General features: G+C 36.2%; 3 protein-coding genes across 4 annotated transcripts; 1 reads left to right on the forward strand and 2 right to left on the reverse strand.

Moving 5' to 3' along the window:
* Positions 1–28: 28 nt before the first annotated feature.
* Positions 29–6,336, reverse strand: LOC114748865 (kinesin-like protein KIN-5B). The gene is given in 23 exon segments (XM_028937337.1): positions 29–193; positions 282–383; positions 831–1,036; positions 1,133–1,216; positions 1,313–1,471; positions 1,581–1,688; positions 1,804–1,871; positions 1,874–1,964; positions 2,051–2,226; positions 2,315–2,401; positions 2,504–2,615; positions 2,690–2,770; positions 2,851–2,904; positions 3,342–3,418; positions 3,513–3,582; positions 3,676–3,832; positions 3,925–4,022; positions 4,391–4,529; positions 4,610–4,947; positions 5,046–5,201; positions 5,315–5,444; positions 5,775–5,972; positions 6,178–6,336. Coding segments are annotated over 22 exon segments (2,799 nt in total). The 5' UTR covers positions 5,954–5,972; positions 6,178–6,336; the 3' UTR covers positions 29–66.
* Positions 6,337–8,586: 2,250 nt separating this feature from the next.
* On the reverse strand, positions 8,587–12,394 carry LOC114748863 (diaminopimelate epimerase, chloroplastic). Its single transcript, XM_028937333.1, has 9 exons — positions 12,039–12,394; positions 11,707–11,874; positions 11,431–11,501; positions 11,153–11,210; positions 10,771–10,950; positions 10,346–10,430; positions 9,727–9,786; positions 9,519–9,592; positions 8,587–8,949 (listed from the first exon to the last, which is right to left on the reverse strand). Exons 1-9 carry the CDS (start codon positions 12,315–12,317, stop codon positions 8,833–8,835), a joined length of 1,092 nt encoding a protein of 363 aa, XP_028793166.1. The 5' UTR covers positions 12,318–12,394; the 3' UTR covers positions 8,587–8,832.
* Positions 12,395–14,323: 1,929 nt separating this feature from the next.
* Positions 14,324–15,931, forward strand: LOC114748864 (uncharacterized). Of its 2 annotated transcripts, none has more exons than XM_028937336.1 (2): positions 14,324–14,454; positions 15,188–15,931. In XM_028937336.1, exon 2 carries the CDS (start codon positions 15,278–15,280, stop codon positions 15,857–15,859), a length of 582 nt encoding a protein of 193 aa, XP_028793169.1. In that variant the 5' UTR covers positions 14,324–14,454; positions 15,188–15,277; the 3' UTR covers positions 15,860–15,931. The 2 variants fall into 2 exon arrangements, with proteins under 2 accessions (XP_028793169.1, XP_028793168.1); XM_028937335.1 differs by having other exon boundaries at positions 15,218–15,931.
* Positions 15,932–19,917: the final 3,986 nt, after the last annotated feature.

Raw genomic sequence — 19,917 nt, forward strand, 5'->3', positions numbered from 1 at the left:
TTTTTCCTCCCATGAGAGAGAGTTCATATGATAATTTAACAAGAAGAAATCTGCGTAATATTAATGTTAGAACTTCATATTACCATTTACAGCTTCTACCAGGTTGTGGGTTCCCACATCATAATCTGAATCCATACATGATGATGCAGACACAAATTCTTGATTCATAGTGTGGTTTGAGTTTATATTTGCCCTGTCAAATATATCAGCAAAAGTTTAGGAAAATCCAAAATTGTAATGATCACCATACCAAATCTCCTACCCCAGCAGAGAGAACTAACGTTACTGTATTTTCTATATCTGCAAGATTGTTCTTGTTGAGATTGTTCAAGGACGTCTGCGCATTTTCCCACTGCTCCCTTGCGTGGTTCACTCTCCTTGAGCTGCATATACCAATGAGAATTGAGTACAAATCTAAACTCTCACCAATGATATGAGTCACAAGCAATGTCAGAAGCATTTAAATTACAAGCATAGTAAATCGTTCACGAACTCTCGTCCTTGGGTATCTTGTTTAATATAAACAAAAGCGTTCATTTCAAGCTCAACTTGAGTACGAATATCAAAATATTTGAAAAAGACCGTAATAACATTGCTTGCGTTTAACTTGAGAACCGAATCGCATTATTGATACATGCAATGATGCGCGCACATACAAACGGCGGCGAAGTGTTCAATTGTTGGTTAATTTAAATTACAACATCCAAGTAGTGAAGGACATCATCAGTATAGAGAAATTTGTAATTAAAGAAACACATGTAAGACAGAAAGAAAGATGACGATGAGGAAGAAGATAACGAAGAAATAAAGAATAAGAAATGAAAACTAACCAATCATGGAGGCAATCTTCCATCAACGCCTTAGAATCACTTGCAGAGATCGATTGTGCCATGAAATGACTTTTTGCATTCTCTACATACTTCCCAACTTCCTTTGTAGCATCTTCTGAAATTTGCTGCATGCTGTACATCGCAAGCTGTAATCTTTTCGACTCTTTCATGCTTGCGTCTTGCATATTTCTTGATGCTTCTGAGACCTAAACCATATGTATTCAACACAGTAAGAATTTGAAGAAGGAAAAAAAAAAAAAAAACAGGACAAAGAGGAAAAGAAAAGAACAATGCCAACTCACCCTAGCAGTTCTCTTGGATGTCAGGTCTGCTAAAATTGCAGCGATTTTTTCTAAGGCCTGCTCTTCCTCTCCGGCGGCCTCTTCCTGTTTAAGGTGAAAGGAATAAAATTAACAATGAGACTCAAGGAGTCCCATGAGACTTGAGTATGCATTGGAACAACAAGCTCAAATTTTGCTTACCGTGAACGACTGCTCAAAGTTAGCTAATTGGTCGGTTCTCTCATGTTGAGTTTCTTCAATAATTTTCACTACTCTTGAAGAATGTTGATGAATGTCATCGAAGAAGTTCACAGTTGCCTCCGAAATCAATTGTGCTGAAGTCAGACTCTGCTTCAATCCCTATATTTTGGATGAACTTGTTTTAGCAGTAATTCGATATCATGTACAAGTAACTTTGCTAATACACAACACGCCCAAAAAACGAATTCTCGGTATAAATGCAACCTACCTCCTCTTGCTGTTGAATGGAGAATTCTAGCAAATGTTTTTGCTCATCAACAGAATTCTGGATGCTGCATATAACATCCTCAGCCTCGACCACAGCAGTGGCAAGAAACTGCAAAAGGGCACAGCATAATCAATCTTGGATATAAATAATATATTCTTTTGACTTCTGGTATCCTATGATTGACAAACTTCATTATTAACAGAACAAGCTTTTGTTGTCTTACACTCTCAGCAGCCAATGTCTGTGATGACACTTTAGATTGGATCTGCTCCATATCAGATGAAACTTTACATGAAATGTGTTGGCTAGCTCCTTCAGGACCCCTGTTCCTGAAGTATATATCTCAGTCATTTTCTTGATCCTTGTTTCTAATGCTTGAGCTGCCTGGAGAAAATTATTGTCAATCGGTTATTGCTGGGGTGAAAAGACCAGGAAAGAACTAAACAAGTATGTTCATCTTTTTTCCTTACTTCACTTTTATTTGTAAGGTAAGAACTGGCATGGTCTTCCATGCATCTTAGTTGTTCCTGTTGCTGAGAAATTGACCCCATGATCGTCTTATGTAAGTCTCCTAATCTCCGGTTCAGTAGAGAACCAAAATTCAAGATTAATTTCTGATTTTCAGCCTCCATCTTTGTTTTGTTATCTGCAAGGATGAAAACCTCCAAAGGATTAGACTAAAGCCTAGATCATTTAACGTGAATGTGAAAACTCAAGGGATAAAATTGCCTTACCCAACTTAAGGGACAGTGAATCAATATCATTTGATGCATTCTGCAGATCTGTACACAACTCCTTTGCGCGCTCAATTAAACAATTTTCTGTTCACTCATAGAAGAATGCAAATCATATATGGTGAGAAAAATTAGGATTTAACAAACTCAGTATAAGAGTTGCCTTGTTGAGTGCCACCAAGGACTAACCCGATTTCAATAACTTGGAAATTGTAAGCTCTTTCTCCTTCAAAGTTGACACTACTTGATTGTAAGTCTCTTGGAGATTATGCAAAGCACTGCTTGTTTTCTCTAAATTAACCTAGCAGAGTAATTTGATTGAGACCAAACCTTCGTGGCTGATAAAAACATGAAAGAAAAAGTTCCACTTAATACCTTGCAGTCCTTAAGCTCACATTCCAAATCTAGTTTCTGTTCTTGCTCATTTTGATAAAGCTCCCGGAACTTGTCCACTTCCTGCAAGATATATGGGAAAATGGCTATAATAACTTATCCCAATGAAGATGGAGTATTTTAATCATGGATACCAAGAATACCTTCTCACTAAGACTGAGGTCATTCTCCAATTGCTCTATCTTCTCATTTCTTGCCTGCAGGTTATAGTTGAAGCAAATTACTTAAGCTACGGGCAAACCCCCCCATGTACCTTTGACTCGATAATAATATAATGAGACAGTTGACTGACCATTTCATAATTATTTATTAGTTAGTCCTTTAATCCACAAAATTGCAGTTTCCCTTGAAACTCAGGTTGCTCAATTATCTTATCTATGAGTAATGCATTACAATCCTTAATGAAACTCAAGATAAAAAATTAAATGTTGACTGAAATATACTCCTACCATCTGATTTTTTGTTTTTGTTTTTTTGAGTAGGCAATTTGACTTATGAGAAATGCTATGATCTGAGATACTTGATTTGTGTTAACTACGAGCTCTGTTGTTTAGTACCATAATTTAACTAATAATATGCAGTAGGCCAGTTTTAGGTTAAAAATTTCGATGTTAACAAAAAACAAATTAACAACCTTCTTTTCTGCTTCCTCCCTGGCAAATCTCTCATGAGGAACATATACACCATTCTTTTCTCTTGCTGCTCGAACATCTGCACTTCATATTCAGTAACAAAATGCCGTGAGAATTTCTACATCATCCCTATACATCCCAAAAAAATTGAAAAACCATGGTGAATAATAGACCTTCTTTCATCCTCTCAATTTCCATGTACAAGTCCTTCAGCAAAACAGCCTTTGAAAACTTTTGGTTCGCCTGTTAATAATTAACATGAGCTTCGATCATCATCCCAAAGAAATAATAATTACATTTAGAAATCCATATGAGATCACAAGAGGTGAACCTAACCTCGGGCCTATTCTTTATGTTCTTGGCACGACTAGCATAATCCAGTGTGCTTAATGTTTCTTCCAAACAATAAGCAGATGGTGAAATAGTAGCTATTATGCATGTTTTTGTTTTCCCCCCTAAGGAGTCCCTTAAAATCCTTGTAAGCTTACTATCCCTGGAACAAAAAACCAAAATGGCATGCATATTAAGGAAAACATCAAGACCTTAAATGCATGCATTATGGTTGAATAAGATATTTGGGTGAACCTGTAAGGCACATGAGCGGAATGCTCCACAAGTGCATTTATGACCCGTCCAAGGGTAAGCAAGCTCTTGTTTATCTCCCCTGCTTCTCTTGCACGACCCTGCAATTGGCAATTGTTAATGCACACAGAATTAAGAAATTATGGCAAGCATATTGAAGGTCTAAACACCGAAAAAATTGGAAAAAACAACTGTCATGAAAGTCATTTGAAATTTCCAGACTTCAAAAGCATAACAAAACCATCTGCCCCCTTCCTCACTTCCTTCCAACATCTTATGAGATGTACACCAAACTCAGAATGTCATTCTGCTTGTAAGAACCCACAAAAGAAAAAAAAGGAAAAAGGTAGGTATGCAGACTTAATGGGGTTAGATGTTCAATTGAACATGATACTAGTACTGCTGCTTTGCTTGTTGATGAACATGCAATTAATGAATGATCAGGAATTAAGTGGAACATTGCCTATACCTCACGTGCTCCTGAGCGCAATATATTTTCTGAACCTGCCAAGTCAACAAGATTAAGCTTGCCACATTTAATCAATTCCTCACCACCAATGATTGCTTCTTTCACATATATGGTAATTGTTAAGACTGAATGTGAGCGGCTGCACCAAAATAACATGATTGGGTGAAAAAATGGCATCTACTTGCTCAAAAAACTTTGTTAAGTCAAAAGGAAATCCACCTGCTTCGCTTGTTAAGCAATGTATCAGCTGTGCGCCTTTTTGATGCCCCACGTTCCAGCAGGGCATAAATTTCATTTACTCCATAAACAGATTCTTCTTCTAGACCTCTTACAAACACACAGCCCTTCCCGTCTTCCATAAGAGTAGGAGGTTTCTTTTGCTTTTCTTCTACAGACCTAGAGTTGTCTTCAGGGGCCAATAAATCGGTAATTTCTTCATTGTAAAGTTCAAGAAATGTAACTTTCATGGTATAGTCTGCATTCTGTGCCTCCAACATATCAAAAATTTGGCGAACTGCCCTAGGAATAACACCAGCCTCGACTGGTAAATCTCCACCCTATGCATCAATCATGGGACATGACATACTTGCCGTGATAAAAGAGACACATAACACAATAAGGGAAAATAGAAGCACGATGGACAATAATTCAATACCTTGTTTCTCATCCCACCCTCCATTGTATACGTTTTACCGGTGCCTGTTTGGCCATAAGCAAAGACAGTGCAGTTGAAACCATCAAGGACCTCATTAACAATCGGGGCAATTGCTTGGTCATATATTGATCTTTGCTGTGCTTTGGGTCCAAAAACCTAAGCAACGCAAAAAGTAAAAATTAACTTGAGGTTAAGTCAAATTACTACTCCGCATATACCATAGGTAGTATCATTGAGCAAGATAGCATCAAAAGGTAAAAGAAGTATACCTTGTCAAAGGCAAAAACTCTATCTATTTGCTTGTTAGCAAGAGTTTGGGTAACGGTGACTTCTCTTCTATGCTCATTGCATGACACCATGCTGGCAACGTTCAGCCTTAGTTCATCGTCGCTTAATGGCCTGATTTAAAGATTGAACATCCGGATTTTCTCATCAAACCCGATCAACATGCGTACCCAATACTCTCGGTTACAAATAACATGCACAATAATGAATACACTAGAATAGTTTTGCAAGCTTGCCACACTTGTAGCTCAACTATCCAAATTATCACTTGGTTAAAGCTCAAACTGTAAAGTAATGCTCTCAGATAAAGGATGACAGACAGTTTAGGAAGGAAAAGGGAAAACAGAACAGAACAAGACAAAAACAACGTTCGCAACGTAAGTCTTTTAGAGGTTAAGCAAATGCAAGAACAATTAGGGGGCCAAAAAAAACGCAACAAGCAACCTGCATCTAAGCAAAACTTGCACATTGGTCTCCTTATCCCTCTCCTGACGGTTAGGGTTCCAGTCAGAACCTCTTGAGTCGGGGCGTCGCCGCTCAGGGCGGGGAGTGAGAAATGGAGATGGAGATGCTGACAGTCCCAATCCCACCTTCTTAGACTGATCAGGCGTTACTGACACCATTTTTCTCTTTTACAATAGCCTGCATAAAAAAATGAAGGAGCACCCATCAGCATATTGTCATAAAAATGATAATCTCTGTCTGACTGCAAAACCCAATTGCAAATTGAACATCTCAGATCGAACGACCAGGGAAGTCCGGAGATTGAATTGAAAGCTCAAATTTCTCAGCAACCAATGAACCCATACATGAAGTAAGAAGATAAAAGACCGAAGAAAAAACGTACAGTTATCTTGGCAGAGAATATACACGGAGGGGCCGAGAACCTGAGAAAGAGTGATCAGAAAGAGATTCCTTTGATCTTTCCTTTGGCGATCTGAGTGTTGCCCCGACTTTGGTAGTTCTACTTGGGGGTGAATTTCGCTGTTTAGAAGCGTATTTTCAAAAGTGAAAAATGGGAGTGAGATGCACTGGCAACGGCTAATTGAGAGCATTTGTAGGCCGAGATAGCCGTTAGAGTCATGCAGAGAGGTCCTGCACTGGGCGGAATGTGGGACCCGCCATCTCTCAAAATTTCAAACCAGGCGCTTGCCTTTCTCTAAGACTCCCACTTTTTATTGGGTCACGTTATTGGGCTGAAAGTCACTTTCAATATTTAGAGCCATTCAAACATCTCAGCAGGGAATGGAGAATCTCCATTTTTATGTAACACGTAACTATTACTCTTCCGATCCTTAATATAAGACCCATTTAACTAATTTGATTATATTAAGGAAGTTAGGTAAGTTAGCTAATTATAAGGAAAGTGACACATTTTTTCCTAAAACACCATAATCATCTTTTTTAATACCACCTCTCCCTCTTCTACTTGATTATAGTTGAGGGAATATCTATAGGGGTAATTTAGAGAAAATTGATAAATATGAGAAATGGGTCTTATATTTAGGATCAAAACCAACTCAAGAATTGGGTCCTATATTAAGGACCGGAGGAGTATTATTAATGATGGGAAATGAATTAAAAATTGCACATAATGTTTTTAGTCATTAAAGAGAAAAATTGAAGTAGCTGTGAAAATTTTATATTTATCCTATAATTATGTAGGATTGATTTCAAATACTACCTCCGGTTAAGGGTGAGCAAAACCGAACCGTAACAGAAAACTGAACCAAACCGAATTTAATTTCGGTTTTTCGGTTCAGTTATTTTGGTTTCGATTATATATTCGGTTTTTTTTTTTATTTTTGTAATAATTCGGTTTCGGTGTTCGGTTCAGTTAGTAGAAAAAAATTTCGGTTATAACCGAAATAAATATATAATATATTTATATTTAATAAATATTATTATAATAAATATATATGTAGGTTTATATGAACTCTTTAAATATATTTATATTCAATAAATATGGTTATAATAAATATTATTATAATGAATCACATTAAATGATGAAATATTTAATAATTAATGGTTGTAATTGTGTTTTTTTATTATTATTAATTTAAAATCACTTTCATATTTATATATTTCGGTTAATCGGTTAACCGAATCAAAATATTTCGGTTAATTCGGTTCGGTGTTTAAAATTTGCTCTATTCGATTATTCGGTTAATTCGGTTATTACCAATAACCAAACCGAAAAATCGAATACTCACCCCTACCTCCAATCCTAATTATAAGACCTTATTTATAATTTATAAAAGATCTTATAAATAAAATCAGAAGTATATATGTCAACCTTAAGTTTCATATTACAACCTATATGTTATGATTTATTATATAATAAATTTTCATAAATAAGTGTCAGGACCAACTATTATGTCCCACCTGCTAAATTGTCGTATTATATAAAATTTTTTAATTAATTAATAAATGTAACAAATAAGCCACATGAATTTTTTTTTGTAAAAAAAAGAAAATTAGATAAGTTGGGTCTTGGGTTTGTCAGGACCAAGATATATCTCCTAGCTTAAAGAACGGTTACAGAGGTACTTGCATATTACTCACTAATAAGGTTTTTTATATCGACAATATGATTCAAACTCACGACCTTGTGGGTCATGAGTTGATTTCTTATCAACTGGACTAATTCTTATTGGTAAACTGCATGAATGGCGCAATTCCAAACAACACTATATAATCGTGACAAATAATTTACTTTAGGAGTTATGTGTTTTATTATTTTTAATTATATTTTATTATTTTAATATGACTAATTTGGTTTCGAGTTAACTTAATCTGACTTAGAACCGTGAATCACTGCCTCAATTGGTACGTTACCGTGTCCGGTGGTCTTTTGTTTCTTGATTGTATTAGCTCTAGATTAACAGATTTGGAATTTTTCTGGTACAAGAGTAGTGGCTAAGCCCAAGATTTTATTTATTTATTTATTTAAAAATATTGTCTTCCCTTTTCTTTTGCTTACGCTAATCTTTAAACTTGCGTCGGCTCCCACAACTTCAGCAGAAGAAAATTCAGATTAGCAAAACACAAATCCTACTGCATCATCAATAAAAATTTCTTAAGACACTTCAAATCTTAGAGTAGTTCAACTTAGAAATTAGAATGACTGAATATTTTGTACCATACCTGACCATCCAAATTTCATTTTGCATGATTTCATATTATCATCAGATTCCAAATACTAACTAAAGTATGCCTGGGAATTAAATCAAAAATAAAAATGCCCATCGCACGGTAGCATGTTAAAATTTCATCTTATTATCAGATTCCAAACATATATCTGCAGACAGGAATTCATTTTCCTAGGGAAACGGTGAATGCAATACAATAAACCCGTCAGAAGCTAAATTCGAAAATATTGAAATCAACACAAAGTGAGAGTAAACTACGACGGGACAAATGTTGCCATTCTATAATACAGAGAGCTGGAAAGTCCAGAAGGTTGTCAAGCTTAACCATAAATATCAGAGAGAACAACAAATTAAAGGGGTAAAGATCCGTAATAAACTACTTCAGCTGGGCCCGATAAATACACATGATTATTCTCCTCTCTCCACTCAATCTCCAATGGCCCTCCGGGTAGATCAACCCTGCAAATCTGTCACAATCCCCAAACCAAAGTTTTAATGGCCTCGATGAGCGGGATTAGCTATAGAAAATATCAAGATCAGACGATACTGTTTGAACTATAACTGAATATCCATCATAAATTAGCCTTTTCCCAGATAATAGAGATCTCTAATTTATAAAGCCAAACAGTTCTCTTGATGCAAAAGACAGTTAACAAGAATTTTAAAATAGAGAAGCACTTAACAAAATAATTACGATTAACAGGGAAAACTAGAAAATTTTATCGAAAGAATTCATTATTCGCATCAAAATGCTGATTTAACCCCCCCAAAAAAAAAACTCGATTGAAGCGTCACTTGGTTGTTCTGAACAGATAATTAATAATTTGGTAATAAACAATTAACAATTTTCATGTTGCCACTTGCAGGCACACTTTCTACCCCAGATTCCTTGAAATAAAAGATCCGCTAAAATTACACTACAGGGGGCACAATATCCCTATTTTCCCAACCAAATAGATGTAGTTTGCCCAATTCTATAGCAAATGAAAAATATTAGCACAGCACTGCAGATCTTTGTCTACATTAGCATGCTTACCCTCTTCGCACGACCCTCGAGAACTGCCGCAACAACTACAGCACAAGCTCCAGTTCCACAGGCTAGAGTTGCTCCTGCACATTAAGAATTTAAAAGAAGAGCCGTCAAATGTAAAAGTTAGGTGCACCTTTGATTTTGCTAGATGCTGACTAGCAATAATGTCTATGTACTTATCAAATGCATTAAGATAGATTCTAGTCATTCTAACCTGCTCCACGCTCCCAAACACGCATCTTTAGGTGATGATCAGACAGAACTTGAATAAATTCTGCAAATGAAATCACACGACAGACCATGCCAATCATGAGGTGTGAGGGATAGCCACATGATAAGAGTAATGATCTCACCACAATCATTTAGGTCTTTATAATAGAGGAATGGTAATCTCCAAGGATACGTGGAATTCCCAGGAAGTTTCATCAATTGGATTGTTTTAAAATTCGCAATCATCTAAAAAATGGTAATTAAAATAAAATTTTAAAGACTTGTGCCAGGAGTCGACGGCACATGATAAGGGTCCTTTGATGCAACTAACCACCGCAACTCTTTTTACCAAAAAAACAAAAAGCAAACAACAAAAGCAGTGTTACCCACAAATTGAACGAGGTAGCATTGATAAAGATCAAGGAGCCATCAACCCGGAAGCATTTTCTGCTCCTGTGACTCTCTATTACCAGCCAATACATTCAGCATCATAACCATAAGCGCAAGAAAAAGGAAAGCAGAGGCACAAATCATACTAGGAAAAATGAAAAGGGCAGGAGGGGGAAAAAACCTTTAAAAAAGTTTAAAATAGCATTTCAATCATATTAATGGCCAACACAAACCTGTGTTTGTTCGTGCAGGAAACACCTTGTGATGTTCAAACTTAGGACCAATTTCTGCTAGGTTCAAATCATCGACCAATAAGTTCTGTTCACAAGCAACAAAATAAACATGAACTACATGCCCAAAGGGAAAGAAAAAGTCAAATGTCTGGCACAGCTGTAAGATAGCAGAATGCTTGCATTTAAAACATGTGCTAAGTAAGCCCATTAAAGATTAATGACATTTAGAAAAGCAAATTCTCAAAAAAATTTCTTTTGATGTGGCTGAGTTCAATCTTCAGTTGAGTGTGTCAGCATCTACAAGTATGCATATCCTATTACAGGTATGTTTCCTTTCAATACATTTCTAAGTTCAGGAAACAGAAAACATAACACAAAAATTACAAATTTGCAGCATCTATAACACATATGTCTAGAATACGAACCTGACTTTCTTTTGTACCGAATGTTACACAATGTGGATTTCCCATGCTAACACATGTTACATTCCAGATAACTCCATCTACATCTAGCTCTGCCTTAACAACTGAGTGATCCTTATTTGCAGGTAATTTAGTAGGCACATCTGACGCTTTAAGAATTGGCTCCCCCATGTCAACTCTGACCTGAACCAGCATCATTTTGTAGCAACTTAGACCAAAAAAACAATACCAGATAAGGGACAGAAAGGGACCTCCCTTACATGTTTAAAACCATTCAAAATGATAATGACTACAGCGTTCAGGCATGAAAGGCATTTTGGCAGCTAGGTGACATGACCTAGTGTCTTTAAAGTATACAACGACACAATCCCACAAAAGAACATACATTTCCATCCTCTACGATTTCTGGAATAATCAGGCCAGCACCAGTATGTACAGTAAAACTGCAAGATAAGAAAAAGTAGTTCAACAAAATATGAACATACATCGGTTATCTAGTGATAATTATAAAGGCGCCACTGTTTAAGTATGCAAAAATTATGTTTTTAACATAAATTTCACCACGGAGTAAAAGATGAGGAGGAAAAGAAAAAAAAAAAGAAAAGAAAACTCCACCAGTGGATGTTCTTACCAATGGAAGGAAAAAAAAAAAATGGTCCTTACCTTTGCCTACCGTGTAAGTTCTCAAGCTGAGCAACGAATTTGGCAAAGCACCGCATTCCATTTCCACACATCTAAGGATTATAAGGTTAAATTATTAAACATGATGAAGTCTATCGCTCAAAAAAAACAAAAAGAAAAAGGAAGGAAAGAAAGAAAGAACTGGTCCATCCAGCACTCTCCAAAAACTGAAGATATCGAAATGTCCCCAAATTCCAACAAAAAGACCCACGGGATCGTAAGATAGGGAAATATAACACTTGAGGCAAGAGAAATCACCTCAGGCTCGCTACCATCAGAATTGAAGATTCTCATGGTATAGTCAGCGCCATTAGTGCCAGCCATGACAAAGATAACTCCATCGGCACCAATCCCAAAGTTACGATCACATAGATGAACAGCTTTATCTGAGCTGATCTTAGGCTCCAGAGAGTCTCTGTTGTCGACCTATTTAAAATCACTCAAAATGGCCAAATAAATTAAAATCATAATGAAAAGAGAAAAGCAAGGAACATTTAAAAATAATTATTATCTAAGTTTTCATATAGTGCACCAAATTACTTCATCAGAGTGAAGAATGGGAAGACTGCAAGCATTGACTTCAGACTTACCAAAATGAAGTCATTGCCGAGGCCGTGATACTTGGCGAAATGGAGAAACCCAGACTCTTTTCTGTCTAAGAAAGAAACGGACGAACTTTTCACGGGGGTTTCAATGCTCATTGAGGAAGCTATAATGCGAAAACTAGGGCACTCGACGGAATATCGAGATAGAGGCAAACTGGAAGGGAAAGCACGTAAGGATGTTGAAGAACGAGGGAGGCCGCTGGACGGTGAAGAGCGGCGACGGGAGGATGTGAAAGGAAGAGAAATGGTGGCGGTCATGGCCATGTCTGACTCAACAGTGGTGGAAACTCCCTCTCACCAGCCGTCGTCTTCTGTCAAAAACTCCACGGCGGCGTCAGTTGTCCCGACAGTCTGGCTGCTATTTTGCTTTATGCATCTCATTGGACTTGGGCCTAAGTTATTATCGGGCTTGTCTACAGATTATACCTCAGAAATTGATAATTTTTTAATAATGGTTAGCGGAAATATTTTATGGAAAACATACACATTTAATATTAATAATTAATGTAGTTAATTTTCTTAATATCTATAACTTGTCCCTTTGTTTAAAAAACAGAGCAGTCTTTCTTTTCCCTTTTGAGGCGGCAGTGGGGTTGGTAAAATAGTCAAAAGTTCAATAAATTTGTATAGCCATCCAGATGATTACATCAGGCATGAGTTTTTCACTCATAATATATTAACTTATCGTCGCTTTGTCTAAAGAAGGGCTTATTTTTCTGGTCAAAAAAAAAAAAAAGAAGGGCTTATTTGATCAGGAAAAAAAAAACTAAATTAAGAGATTTTAATTTGCAAAGGCTAATTGAGAAAATATTTTTATGAATCATGTCATAAATTTACTCTAATATAACATATATAGTTATATATAAAATGAAAATTAAGTTTTTCTTTTCCCTTCTAGTCATGGAGACTGAAGGTTTCTCTTTATTCTTGTTTATTACGACTTTTAGTTCTTAATATAAGAATAAAACCCTAATTTACTTTTTTTTTCATGTTCATTGATTTTTTTAAGATAGTCATTGTAATGATTAATTGTGCATATTAAAAGTTTTATTAAATGGTTCTAGCTAATATACATGATTAGCAAGGATATTTTAGAAAAGACAACACATGTTTATTATGAATAACTGACTTAATTAGTTTATTTAATATACTCAAATTAGCTAATTAGCTATCAAGGAGTGAGGTGGTATTTCCTTTAATTTATCTTTGACTGCTATTTGCCTGAGGTAAACCGTGAGTTGTTTCTGCCTTTGAATTATCCTCTAACTAAATCATTTGGCGGTGAGGAGAAAACAGAATAATAATTTTTTCTTAACAAAAACGGGTCAACTGGTCAAGGCCTGTTTCTGTTCCTTTTCTTCTGAAGGGACCGACGGCATTACTATTGAGGAAACCTTGCCGCGTCGAAAACTCTCTTTTTTGAAGTCAAATCATGCATGTACATGGAGGCCCTTTGTCATTTAGGAAACACACAAAATATTTTTCATCAACTTTCCACCCCCGCTTTTTCCCCTCAAATCCCTATGCTAGCATTTCCAAGTGCCCACGACCGAAGATATATAAAATTCTATGAGCTATAGCTGTTCGTAGTTTACTAGATTAAGAAAGTTAGGCAAGTTAGTTAATTATAAGAAATGCGACACGTTTTTCTTAAAATACCATAATCATCTTTCTTAATACTCCTCTTCCTCTTCTACTTTATTATGGTTGAGGGAGTATCCATAAGAGTAATTTAGAGAAAATTAATAAATATGAGAAATGGGTCTTATATATAAAAGAGCAAAATCAACTCAATAATTGAGTTCTCTGTTAAAGATAAGAGGAGTATTATATCATGTGAATTTTGTAAACACAGAATCGATACTCTCTGATGTATTTTCCATCAACACAAGTCAGAGACATTTCCCCATGTAGTATCAGTGTGAGATGCGGTTAGCAACAAGCAAGGGGCGGTGTCGATAATCCGTGAAAGCTGTTAGTTCAGAAACGGAGTAACAGTGGAATGGAATGTAGGTCCTGACACAGTTTAATTTGACGAAAGGACGATAATTTGGGGGGAGACAGAATCCCATTAACCACGGAAAGGGGCACGATCCACGCAATCCTTGTCCAATAATAAAACATATGTGTGTGTGTATCTTAATCTCACAGGCTTTTTTAGATTTGATAATCTGTCCTTAAATAGTTTTCTTGTCTGCAACGAAACTTTTGGTGCATGTATGCAGTTCGCGTATATAAGGTTGTCTCCCCAACTTCACAGAAAAAGGCCACCCACTCCGACCAGTCACTGCCGCTATCTAGTATCTGCATCGCTTAATCTGCTTCCTTGCTTGTTCGTCTTCCTCCGTTTCATCATCTCCGTGCGGCCATGATGCCTCATCTCTGGACCCCTCACTACCAGGTAATAATAATTCTTCTTCTTTCCCCTCTTATTATATGCACCCTCTATCTCCCACTGGTTTTGCTTTGATATATATATATATATATATATATATATATATGAGAACTCACTGGCGGCAAAAGGACAAGCCAGTAAAACTATTTTATTAGGTGATAGTTATGATGAATCAGTCAATCTCCATTAATTCCTTTAGGCACTTCTGAATACAAATTGAAGACGAGTGCGGCACAGTGACGGGTTGAAATTAAAGCCCATAATCGGTGTCTAATTTGGCAAGTAGTAATCAATTATCCTTATGGTATCTATCAGTAGTTTTTATAGTTTGAAGAGTATGTGTTATGTTACTCTATAGTGAAGCAAACGTACTTTAGACTGTTCTTAATTAAAGAATAGTTCGTCCTAATAATCATATGTAATATATCCCTAGGTGTGGATACAGCTTCATCTTTCCAGTTTTTCACCAAGTTGTGTGTGATTAATAACAGGTTTCAAGGTGCAACTTTTGAAACTGATGTTTCAAATGTAAAACAATTATTCTAACAAGTAGCAAGTCATTAACTACCGCATACTCGCTCTTTTGTCCTCACACACACACAGTATAACAAGAGAGCCCCTGCTAGCTGCCTAGCTGTAGGACGCACCCAAACAAGCCTGCTACAATTTTTTTTTTTTCGGGTCCTCATATTATGATCAGAAGTTGATATTTCTCTTATGCTTACTTTTGAGTTTCTAGGAGCTAGCTAAAACCATTTGCTAATGACAGAGTATAGATGAGATTAAGGATAAACTAGCGCGCACCAAACATCAATGGAAGTCGTCAACGATGGAAGACAACACAAAGATAAGGAAATACGAGGAGACCATTAAACGCTTGATGCAGCAGTTGAAAATAGTTTGCCAAGAAAGAGATGAAGCAAGACGCCAAATTCAAGTCCTACTCAGAAAATTGCAGCCATGTACTCCACCTCACACGAGCAAGAAATCATCAGTGAGCACCAAACACTGCTCAGGTACGAGCTATAAATCATTCACTTCTCATTGTGATTATTTATCTCTTGCCAGTGGCGGAACAAAGGAGTCAGATTATGTCGCTCTTTCTAGAGACATTAATATGGTTGATAGACTGGTTTGTGGCAAACCTTTGCCTCAGAAAGGTAGATTGCTACGAACTGTGACAGAGGCTGGTCCTTTGCTTCACACACTTCTCCTTGCACCGCCTCCACAGTGGCGAAACCCTCCTCCTTTTGACAATGATAATGAGAAGGTCGATGATGTTATTCCCACTTCTTTGAGTTTAGCATTTCATGGGAATTCTCGAATGTCTTCACCATCTTTGGATGTGAATCCCGGTATCGTGCATCTTAATCATCATAATTTTACTGGAAAGAAGAGAAGGTTCCTGTGAGGGTTGAAAGCTAGCTCTGTTCCCTGGCCTCCCCCTTCAATCTGATCTCTGCCTAGCTTGTGTGTGTTTGTGCGTGCGTGCAAAGTAACAGATGCTTGTGTGTATATTTCGATGGTTAATAATAGTTCAACTTCGTTTTCTCTAATAAAAGGGAAGTCATGTGCATATTACACGCATACCTCTCACTGAGACCACATCAGCAAGTGGATCGCATCTTCGGAAACTTTAATTGGGGTCATGACAAGGCGACAATAACAATTTTAGCTTTGATAGAATTCATAGATTTCCCAAATGCCTAACTTCCCTGACCAGCTTCATGATTAGTATATTTGGATAGAGTTAAAACTTGAAGCAGGGAGATCCCTAATCAGGATTTAATGCCCAAGTTGCATATGATCTTGAGTGATCATATAATGGAGAAGTGATCCTAATTGATTCAGGTAAAATCATGCTTGGCGATTAGTTTACAATATAGGTTCATTGTTGCAATTTCCAACATCACGCCAATATATATGATCTAGCAGCATATTTCATTCCCTGAGTATTTTATTTTTTGATGCTGTTCGATCTCTACAAGTTTTCATCTGGTACATAATACTAAATATATGCATGTCTGCATATTTCTATGTTTGGAATGATAATAGCATTCGTCAAAAGTAACTTTTCAATCATGATTTATGAAATACAAGATAAGTATGTGAGTAGAGTTTTAACCCGACTTGCATAAACATGCTTATAAGCATTTAACATACAAGCAGTTCCAAACAAGCACTAAACCAAGGCTCATGCCCGTACAAATTAAAGAAGAAAAAACGTAACATTTAGGTGTACGCCTTTTTTGAAACCTAACGGTTGGGTACGTTCTTCTTAATATGTATAAGCATAAACAGATGTAAAATATGCTCGTGATTTCTCTTTCCATATATCCTCTCAATTTGCTCAACATCATCACGTGAATCACATACGGGGCATTAACAAAAAAATAAAATTAAAAGAGAGACAGATCATCATCCCAAAAAAAATAGGATTAAGGTGCATCATCCAGTATCCTCAACTATTTTCATGTGCACCTAGTATTCTAAAGTTATTTATGGTGCAATTTTATCTTTAAACTAATTAAAATAGTGCAACCTCATCCCTGCCGTTAAAATTGAAAACGTCTGCTAAGCTTTTCCCGTTTGCTCCTTTCCCTTCCTTTTTGTCCCCGTCTTTCACTCATCAACAACGGCGGCTTCTGGCGAGGAGCATGAAAGGCAGGGCCAGCAGTGAGAGAGCGAGCATGATTTCGTGCACGATTTTTACAATGGAGTGGAGAGAATTTTCAGCGATTAGTTTCTGTGCCAACAGAATTTGGTGGGAACTGTGAATGTGAGGGCATTTCGTGGTGGAAGGTGGGAGCGAGAATGATAACTTGAATTCGAGCTCTACAGTATCCTCATCGTCATTGCCATCAGAAGGTGAAGAAGATTATTATCTTTTAAGAACCTATTGTGGAGATTGTCAACAGAAAGATATGAGATAATCAAAGATGTTGGGTCTGGGAATTTCGGTGTTGCCAAGCTGGTTAGAGAGAAACGGACCGGCGAGTTCTTTGCCGTCAAGTTCATTGAGAGAGATTCCAATTTTGTTCCTTCTCTCTGTTTATTTATCTTTGCGTTAATTACTAGGATTATTCTTCTTACCTTCTCCCCCATGCCTTTGATTCTGCAGATTATGAGCATGTACAGAAAGAGATTACAAATCACAAATCCTTGAAACATTCTAACATCATTCGATTTCAAGAGGTAAGACCCATTTTTTTATCTCAACTATTAAACTCAGAAACACAAGGGCTTTTTTTTTTTGGGTAAACAGAAACACATGTTCCTTGATTCCCGTTTGTTTCAACAGGGAAGAAGAGATTCATTGTGAAGTTGATTGAATTATTATAAGATTATTCATTGCTCAGATTTTGCTGACCCCAACTCATCTAGCTATAGTCATGGAATATGGTGAGAACTTTTTGAGGTATGTAATGCAGGAAGATTCAGTGAGGACGAGGCACTTTAATTTTGGTATATAACAATTTGACAATTGATGACCTTGAATCACTTTTACTTGACAGTGCCTTTACTTGATTGAGGATGCCATAGCCGGCGTGGTTGATGAGTGAAAGGGACAAGAAAGGGAAGGAAAAGGAGCACATGGGAAAAACTAAACGGACGTTTTAGATTTAACGGCAGCAATGAGATTCTCCATTTTAATTAGTTTAAGGGTAAAATTACATCACAAATAACTTTAGGACATTGAGTGCACTTGAGAAAATAGTTGAGGGTGCTGGATGCACCTTAACCCAAAAAAATATGATAAACATGAAAAAAGAGGGACGAAACTGATTAATGCTTAACATAATCAAAATTTTAATGAACATCATATTTGTATACACATATATACTTCGATTGCTGTATTATATTATCGCAAGCAGTATAACTAATTAAGAAGAATTGGACCTCAATCAATCAATTAATTAATTATGGGTGCACCTCTTTGCATCACATCTTGCGAAGTCTGGACACTGTACAAGCGTAGCCATCACGGGACCAAGACGAGGTGATCTGGAAGATGAACGATAAGCCTCTCATGTGAGACCATCATTACCATAAAGTAATTGCGTGATTTAATTAATATATAATATCAGATATAGTGCTTAATACTTTAAATATATTATTCAAATGACGACACTCTCCCACGGTATAGCGTGGTTGACACGCATAATTATGTCACCCTGTTTGCCCTTAAAATAATGCTGTGACCTCTCGAAACAAGTTTTCAATTTGTTAACTGTTCAGAATCTCTCCTCTTTTCTTTTTTTTTTTAATCTCTAACCATTAGATTAATATATTTTAACAGTTTAGATTTTAATTTTTTATAAGTGCCTATAGGGAAAAACATTATATGCCATGCACGTTTCATGTTAAATAATTAGTCTTTTTCAATAGGTATATTCAAAATTAATTATAACTGCATCAATGCCCGAAAGGAAAACTGTTGAAATCATCCGACTGTATGGCACTAAGCATCTTCCGTACATTTTTTTAAAGCATGATGAGATTACATGTTTGAATTTTCAGTAAAAAGGACAGTTGGTGCATAAGTCATGACCCGGGGAAAAAAAAAAAAGAAAAGATCAGCTAACTATATATGCATGTTATGAGTTCTTTTCACCTATTAATTTGTTTTGCCAACTTTTGTCCTTTAAATGTTCTGTACCTCATTTGGATATAAAAGTTTTATTTTAGCTAGTAATCAGATGAAGTCTCTACAATAAGTTGCATTGTTATTTTCATTTGTGAAGCCCCATGAAACATGTCTAAATTATTTTAACCAAACAAAATATGTAATAATTATGTGAATAATAAAAATCTGTGTTTCAAAAACCTTCAACAAAACCAATTAAAAATAAGTTCATTGAAATAACATAACCTCTAAAATTATGGCATATGGATTTAATACTCTTTCGGTACTTAATGTGAGACATATTTAACTAATTCAATTAGATTAAGAAAGTTAGGTAAGTTAGTTAATCATAAAAAATATGACATGTTTTTCCTAAAACATCATAATATTCTTTCTTAATATTATTCCTCTCTTTCTTATTTGACTATGATTGAGGGAGTATTAATAAGAGTAATTTAAGAAAAATTGATAAATATAAAAAATAGGTTTCATATTTAGAACTAAAATCAACTTAATAATTAGGTCCTACATTAAATACCGGAAGAGTATTTGCCAATCTCATCATGCAATACCTGTTCTGCAGCAAAGCTCATAATAAGATCAAGATATATATGGTGAGGGCCCTCGATGATGAGCTGTATTGTTAACCTAACAAAGATCAGAATTTAAACCCAGAAAGATCCTTAATCTGTTCATTTAACAGTTCGTGGCTCGGTGACTGATTTCTATATGCATATATTCCCCATCCCGTCCTTTTTTCCCCCATTGTCCTGTATATATTTGTCCAAAAGTAAAAGAATGTGGGCACAGCTGGCCATTTATTTATAGTAAATGTTATGTTC

This window comes from Neltuma alba, unplaced genomic scaffold (genome assembly GCF_004799145.2).
Source record: "Neltuma alba isolate B1F8T4 unplaced genomic scaffold, ASM479914v2 tig00005848_pilon, whole genome shotgun sequence".
Lineage (NCBI taxonomy): Eukaryota > Viridiplantae > Streptophyta > Magnoliopsida > Fabales > Fabaceae > Neltuma > Neltuma alba.

Excerpts from the sequence above, each read along its gene's own strand:
- LOC114748863 (XM_028937333.1), bottom strand. The coding sequence starts at position 12,317 with ATGGCCATGACCGCCACCATTTCTCTTCCTTTCACATCCTCCCGTCGC. Across the intron at positions 10,431-10,770 it reads TCGGTACAAAAGAAAGTCAG|AACTTATTGGTCGATGATTT; the intron begins GTTCGTATTCTA and ends GCTTGTGAACAG. Across the intron at positions 9,787-10,345 it reads TCCTGCACGAACAAACACAG|AATTTATTCAAGTTCTGTCT; the intron begins GTTTGTGTTGGC and ends TTTCATTTGCAG.
- LOC114748864 (XM_028937335.1), top strand. The coding sequence starts at position 14,422 with ATGATGCCTCATCTCTGGACCCCTCACTACCAG. Across the intron at positions 14,455-15,217 it reads TCTGGACCCCTCACTACCAG|AGTATAGATGAGATTAAGGA; the intron begins GTAATAATAATT and ends TGCTAATGACAG.